The sequence below is a fragment of the Lygodium microphyllum genome, chromosome 27 (assembly GCF_053477565.2).
Source record: "Lygodium microphyllum isolate KBCC chromosome 27, Lygodium_microphyllum_v1.1.10, whole genome shotgun sequence".
Lineage (NCBI taxonomy): Eukaryota > Viridiplantae > Streptophyta > Polypodiopsida > Schizaeales > Lygodiaceae > Lygodium > Lygodium microphyllum.
The window spans coordinates 21,808,151-21,815,546 of record NC_141161.1 but is presented as its reverse complement, the minus strand read 5'-3'; the positions used below and the strand labels follow the sequence as shown (position 1 = coordinate 21,815,546).

Here is a 7,396-nt window from a genome sequence, read left to right as displayed (position 1 = left end):
TTGTAATTTGCAAATAGTCTATGGTTGTAATTTGCAAATAGTTTGAAACACTGTGAAAATGATATAACCATGTTATTTTGGCTAAAATCTTGTCCCAAATTTGTAAATATAAGTATGTGCAAAGTGGTCGTAAGATGTGTAGTTCAATTGAGAGGTAGTTTGATGAAATTGAGAGCAATCTAGCCAAAAGAAAAAAAGGATACTTGTGAAGAATAGGCTTCACACATCTTGAATGCATGCTTAAGCTAGAAACGATCCTAGCACAATGAATTATTCAAATCCATGACCAAAATCATTAGCGTCCAAGAAAGCCATGTCTAAACAAAAGAGAGCACGTCCAAAATAATGAGGTTGATTTTGGTGAAAAGCTTCACACAAAACTGCACAGTGCACAACCTTTGTACCGTATGTTTGAAGCAATGTTGGCCAAGGGAGGAGAATGGCTATGTGAGCATACAAGAATGGAAAGAAGGGCACATGTGGATAGATCGCCGAGGAAACGCGCAATCCCGAGAAAACTTTTCGCGCTCGTGATTGCGGAGTCCCGAAGTCCATAGATTTCCTAAGTACACACAAAAGTCAGGTGAGAGAGAGATAGGGTGTGTCAACAGCTCACTCCGCCGATCAAGAGTCAAAATGAAGCTTCCAAAGTACACCTTTAATGAGTGTATTCTCTACTGTCTCTGGGTGCTAAGAGAGATGGCAGGCGGCAGCTGCGAGCACTTGAAGAAATCATGGCGACGGGCGGGCTTTTTGCAGATACTCTCTCCCATGCGCGCGGCCGGCAGATCGTCGGCAGCCGTGGGCTGATGATTTTGATTAACCGCGTGCTCGCAGTTGGCAGCATGCACCTCATGAGCCGTGGATTGCTAATTGGCCGTGATTGACCGGCGGCGGCCAGTTAGCGGCCCCACGTCACGACCCGTGGATTGCTAATTGGCCGAGATTAACCGGCTGCTGCCACCCAACGGCGACCTCTGCGGCGGCGGCCACCGCCACGCAGCCGTGCTTGTGGCGGCGCTTCCAGTCGAGGGCCTGGCAGGCGCGGGAGCAGTAGATGGCGCGGCCGCAGGCAGAGCAGCGGCGGAACTCGTGGGGGCGGGTCTCGGGGCGGCCGCAGGCGGCGTGGGAACAGAGGCGGAGTCCGCAGGCGGGCGGGCGGGCGGCGAACCAGTCCACGAGGAAAAGGTGCGCGGCGTGCGGCGCCCGGGGCGGGACGTCTAGGCCGAAGTCGCTCAGCAGGGAGGAGCCGCCGACCTGGAGGCGGAGCAGCTGCAGGGGGAGCTTGTTCAGCTGCTGGGCCAGGTAGGCCAGGGCCTCTCTCGAATTGCCGCTGGACTTGGCCAGGGCTGCCGCCGCCTCCCGCGCGTTGGCCTCCAGGATTAGGCGGCGGCCCTGCGCAACGCTCCGCGCCACGCCGTAGCCGTCCTGCAGGCAGTGCCCCAGCTCCCGCATGGCATCCACGTGGCCGAGCGCGGCCGCGCGGGCGCAGAGGCGCACCCCCGCCAGCAGATCGCGCTGCCTCTTCTGCGCCCCGCTGCCGTTGAAGTGGAGCACCGCCAGCGCGTGTAGGGCCCCCGGGTGGAACGCCGCCGCCGCCCGCGCCAGCATCTCGGCTCCGCCTCCCCGGTCCTCCAGGCAATAGAACCGAATCTGTTCCACCCGGAAATATACTAATTAACCCCACATTCCAAAACCAAACGATGATGGTAGCTTCCATATTCTGGTGTCTGACATTCGCTAATTACGTAATAAATCACCCGCTTAATCACGTCATTACCATGCCCACTGTGTAACATGCTTCTACGTTGCCCGCCTCCGCGCATCTCCTCAGGTACGCATGGCTCCCTTCGCACCAACTCGCTGCTGTCACTGTCAGCGCCGACGATGACGCACGTGCCAGCACCAGTGGATGAGAAACCACTCTCTGAAGTCTCTTACACCTGCAACCAGTTTTCATGTCGCATGATTATCTCCTAAGCTCAAACAGAATCTTCTTAATTAATCACCTCACTCTACACGACTAGGGCTACTGCTTGTCACGAGAGCGCGAATCCCGGCCTTACGTCGACATGGCACTCAGAAGATCCAACGGCCGGCACGAAGCGCAGGAGCTCAGGGCGACGAAGATAGACAACAGCAAATCGTCTGGCAGAGAGAGAAGGCCACTAGGCTGGTGTGTGTCGACCTCAGTACTGCTGTCGCACTGATCTGCTGGGGTAGTCGTAACCCTGGCTCTCTTTGCCTGTCGTTGCTTTTCGGGCCTATTCAAGCAAGTCGAGACGCTCAGCCCTGTCGGACTCGCGGACGAAGACCAAGAATACAGAGCTCGCCTCGTCCTCATTCTAGGAATCTCGCCCTCACTTCTATGTATCTGTCTCTCACTCTGCTTTGCAGTTAATCTCTCTCTCTCTCTCTCTCTCTCTCTCTCTCAAGTTATATGTCCCGCAGAATCAGTTTTCTTGCTGCCCGTAACAATACCCTTGAGGAAACCACTCGTTCCAATGCGCAACCGTTAAAAAACTGCAAGCGTGCGGGCGATCCGCACGCTTTTTGTGAGAAACTGCTGCCTTCGTTTTATAAATAACATTAGAAGCTCCCGTGCATGAAGAAACCCAAAGAATGGATTACAGGCCCTGCTGGTCGTACAAAGATGAAGAAGAAGAAGAAGAAGAAGAAGAAGGTACACACACTGGTGACTGCACCCTGCCGCTGTTGAGATAGGAAAACAGCTTGCACTTATGGCATTAAAAGCATCAGTTTGAGGGGTTCGTTTTGGGCTTCCAGGCTTCCAGCGCAGTGTAATTTGTAAAGTGCAGACTAATAACTCATTGAATGTGGAGTCTCGACTATGTCATTCATAATACCTGTCAAGTTCCCTAGGTGATACTCGACCTCGGTCCTAACCATTAAGTCACACAAGCCACGCAAGTCAGCTAGGTCATATGAAACGGATGGGCCTCAAAGGACCTAGCAAGCTTCCTATTGTACAGTCTTCGAAGTTCACTTGGATGGCCCCCACACTCCCATACGCACACGTGATGTAAGTGCCAAGCAATAGGTCGTAATGCTCTACAATGATCTACTTATAACTTGAGGAGCCAATTGCACCAAAAGGCTGCAGTGAGAGGAAGTGATGAAACCGAATGAAAGGAAGGATGAAGCTTTCATTGCAATCTCATGTCTTGAAGGTGGATTGCCATATTTTCCCTTCATGTACCACGAGGATGTTGGATGATTCATTAGAAACAACTTAGTAGCTGTGAGCATGTACTAACAAGGCCTACATCTTACGTGTCCTCAAGAGGTATCTTGAAAGTTTGGGATCGAGAAATGGAGTCCTTTCCTTCATAAGGTTATCATGGACAATAGATTCACTTTTGTTCATAAATTCTAGCCAACTTAGGCAACCTCATCTATAAATACATCACTCGAGATTGTGGGACTATGATGCATGCTCTTTTGGAAGCTTCTTTGGGTCAAAGCTCATAACATCTAATTTGTGTTTTATAAGTTTTTAAGAAAAACCAATGTTCATTTGAATGCAATAAAATGCTAACTTTTTTTGTGAGCCTTAAGATTTTCAATTTGAGAGGCAAAATTCCATGTGATTTATCATGTTTTTCATGCAATAGTCATATGATCATCCCTTTCAATATCAAGATATTGGCCATGAGCATGACAACTTTACTACATGGATGCTTTGTAAGGCTTCTTGCTTCAATAAGGCAAGAAACGCAATCGCCAAATTTTGCTTAGAAAGAACAACAAACATTCATCTTTCTATACATCATTAATAAGAAACTGGTAGAAAATGATATCACTTAAATTGTTCTATCATTGCTCTAAATACTAAAATGTGGCACTTGGTACCATGTCAAGGGTTTTAGTTTTAATGTTGTGGAGCATTTCTACAGAACTAGAAGCACGTGATAAACATGGAATGACATGAGGGGAATCCATAATGAGGAAGGAACTAGTTTTGTGCCTATCAGCAAAGAGGATCATGATTGATTTTAGATCAAATTTTTTAGTATTCTGAGTAGCACATCATGCTAGGGTTTTCACCTCAATGTGCATTATTGGTATTGTGACTAAAAAATGAAGGTATTTTAGAGATTTTCTCAAAACTTCGAGATAGGGAGCATGTGTATTGTCCTAGCTAGCATTTGATAGCATGAATGTTGGGGGTAAAGGCACCTCTGCCTAGCCGCCCGTGTATTACTACACTGGCAGTCACGGCCACTACACACTGCAGGTGGCGGGTGCCTGTCTCACTGTCACTTTATTATTTATTCTTTTAGTGACAGTTTGAATAAAGGAAGGCCCGGTCACACATTGTGACTGTTGGAGTTCCCATTTCTTGTCTCTCTCTTTCTTGCTCTTGCTCTCGAGTCCAAGCTTCGATCCGTCTCTCCCTTTCAGGTATCAGAGCGTGGCTTCCCGACTCTTGAGCTTGGTTCGTGGCATTCTCAACTTCCCATCGACTCCCTACTCGCATTGGGTCTCCTTCCCGGCAGCCATATCCGACTCCTTCAAGCTCTCGTCACTCCCCGACTTCCCGAGCTTCTTCCCGGCCTATTGAGACACCCTCAGGGCATTCAACCAAAGGTATTTGATCATTTTCTTCAAGGTTTACTTCAGTTCTTAGGTCTCACTAGCTGTAAGCAAGATTGGGGCAACCACCATTGAAGCTCCCTTGCTTCATATCTCACTTGCATTTGAACAAGACTTGTTGGGGCTCTTTGTGGGCCACCATTGGTCACTTCTCTTGCCCCCCAACACCTCAAACTTCAGCCATGTGAGCAACAGGCCTCCCCTGCAGATCTGGACAATTTGCGCCATTTTTCTATAGGCTGTGTACAGCACCAAAGCAGCCCCCTACTTCCTAGTGGTCATTGGCATGATGTTTGGGCTTCATAATGCACTCTTGACATGGTCTATGGCTTGGTCTTGAAGGCTTGAGCATTGGACATTGATTTGGGGCTGATTCAAACAGTGTTTGGGACTGTTTACAACAGTTCACAGTCATGTTATGCTGATGCTACATTGACAGTAAATGCTATGCTTGTCTAGGCATACATAGTCAACCGGTTTGATGCCTATTGGATGCCGATCGACTTGGGGATGGATTGCACATGTTATGCCATCATTTTGGCACTGATTTGGGACTGAAATTTCTCAGTTTTTACAATCATTTCATGCTGTAATAAAAGTGGGCTGAAGCTATTACACATGCCTTGGGTTATGCCTATTGGTTCCGGCCTATGTCTTGGATATATGCCATGAAGTATTGATCTTCGGGGTATGACTTCGAGCTTGGATTTCATTCCGGATGCTTTTTGAAAGAGCTTTGACATTACGCACTCATTGACAGTGGTATATGCTTTGACAGTGATGCTCCTTGGGTTTATGCATACCCGTTGCCTACAGCTTGATGCTCATGTCTCGATTGATTACCCTATGCATACATTGAGCTTGAGTGTTCATTAAAGCTCTACCTTGGATGCATTTTGGATTATCTGGAGTTTTCTTGGATATTACTTGGCTTGTCAGAGTTTGGATTGGGATGTATTTGATGTCTTATATGCTTATGGATACTACATACGGATGCTCTACCGCCTACATGTTCGGGATGTACTATTGATGTATTGTCTTGGACTTATGTCATTGGCACTATGTCTTGCCTTGGTTTGAGCTCTTGAGCTCGTACATATGGCTTTTATGCCAGTGGGAGCATTCTTGAATGCTTATCAGACATTGAGCAAGCGGTGCTTTTATGCATTGAGCAGTTACATGCTATTGAGCAGTTACAGACACTTGAGACTTTGGGATTTCTTACCCTTTGGGATGATACATTATATGCCTTGGTTCACTGTATTCTTATGAGCTGAGTCTCCGTTTTGGATCCATATCTGTGTGAGCTAACACCTACTTGTGCCAAGTTTTGGTAGTGGCAGGAACACTTTGCCCCATTGACTGGGGGGTGTGCCTACTCACTGGCAGATGTTTGTATGACATACTTGGGTGTTGGATTCATGCTTATTGACCGTCATATGCTTATGTTATGCTTGCATGATGCCGACTTTGGTCTTGGCAGTATCTGATTGCCTTGGGATCCAATTTTGACACTGTTAGCTCTCATTTACTGAAATCTGTAATTTATTACAACAAGCATATATGTATGGACTGACATGGATTTTTCATGCTGAAACATTTTGAAATTATGTACTTTCCCTAGTACTTGGTGGGCAACAGCTTTGATTCCACTTTCCTCGTCATTTTCCCTCGATTTTGGTGATTTTTTTGTCATTTTCTGCAGTAAACAGCAAGCAGTTTTGAACTGTCTATAGTCTTCCAGCTTGCATTATGGCGAGTTCCTCCACTGATCATGCTATTTTCAACATCATTAAGCTTGATGGTATGAATTACTCTTATTGGAAGAGCCAGATTTGGTAGGTATTGGTGCAAAAATCACAAATCAAACCTTTGAGGTTGAGCGGGCATCCGCCTGCAACTATGCCAGATGAGGAATGGCTTGAGCTTGATGAGTTATGCAAGTCCACTATTGTATTGTCTCTCACAGAACAGGTTCATTACAATGTATTTGAGGAAGAACAGAGTGCATGGCAGTTGTGGGATAAAATCAAGAATCTCTATGACAAGAAAAGTCTAGCGAGTCAGATGTATTGGCTGAAGAAGCAGCTTATGGATATGCGCATGAAGGAGAATGTGACCATGTCTGCTCACTTGAGCCAGTTCCATGCTATACTCAAGAACTTGACTTCGCAGGACATCACTTTTGCAGAGGATGCCACTCCTCTTTTCTTGCTTGGTACTCTTAATGAGTCATGGGATGTATTCCGCACTGCATTATGTGCCTCTACTGCTACCTTGAAATTATCTGATGTTGAGAGTGCTCTTCTGCAGGAAGAGGTTAACCGTAAGAATTTGGATGCCTCTCGTGTGTCGCATGCTATGACAGTTAGAGGCAGGAATGATGGATATGGAAAGCATGGCAGTGGTAGTGGTCGTGGATGGGATTCTCAGAAATCTCGGTCCAAGTCTCGTGGGAAGTCACGTAGCAAATCCCGTGATAGGAATGCAGATGTTACTTGTCACCATTGTGGGAAAAAGGGCCATATTGGGCCACAATGCCATGAACTGCGCAATGAAAGGTGCAAAGATAAGGGGAAAGACAAAGTGCAGGATAAGACTTCTGATCACAGTATAGTGCCTGCAAAGTCCAGTGTTAAAATTGAAAAGATCAATGTTATGCAGCCTGAGGATATTGATGATTATTATTATATCCTAGCACTTTCTTCTAGTGCTTCGCAGATGACAAAGATACATTCTATGTATGCACAGTGTTGGCTCTTGGACTCAGGTGCATCCT

The 7,396-nt window shown here is 46.8% G+C and overlaps 1 protein-coding gene across 2 annotated transcripts; it reads right to left on the bottom strand.

Annotated features, from left to right (window-relative positions):
• Positions 1-277: 277 nt before the first annotated feature.
• LOC148012125 (F-box protein At5g50450-like) lies at positions 278-2,849 on the bottom strand. Of its 2 annotated transcripts, XR_015689085.1 has the most exons (4): positions 2,067-2,849; positions 1,781-1,943; positions 657-1,653; positions 278-562 (listed from the first exon to the last, which is right to left on the bottom strand). XR_015689085.1 is itself a non-coding variant. In XM_087669417.1 (3 exons), the coding sequence occupies exons 1-3, from the start codon at positions 2,342-2,344 to the stop codon at positions 916-918; spliced, it is 1,179 nt and encodes a 392-aa protein (XP_087525543.1). In that variant the 5' UTR covers positions 2,345-2,849; the 3' UTR covers positions 278-915. The 2 variants fall into 2 exon arrangements, 1 of the variants encoding a protein (XP_087525543.1); XM_087669417.1 differs by having other exon boundaries at positions 278-1,653.
• Positions 2,850-7,396: the final 4,547 nt, after the last annotated feature.

Bases quoted from the DNA above. Each gene is read 5' to 3' on its own strand.
- LOC148012125 (XM_087669417.1), bottom strand. From the start codon at position 2,344: ATGAGGACGAGGCGAGCTCTGTATTCTTGGTCTTCGTCCGCGAGTCCG. The intron at 1,944-2,066 runs GTAAGGCCGGGA...AACTGGTTGCAG, and splicing joins CTTCTGAGTGCCATGTCGAC to GTGTAAGAGACTTCAGAGAG. The intron at 1,654-1,780 runs GTAATGACGTGA...CGGGTGGAACAG, and splicing joins CATGTTACACAGTGGGCATG to ATTCGGTTCTATTGCCTGGA.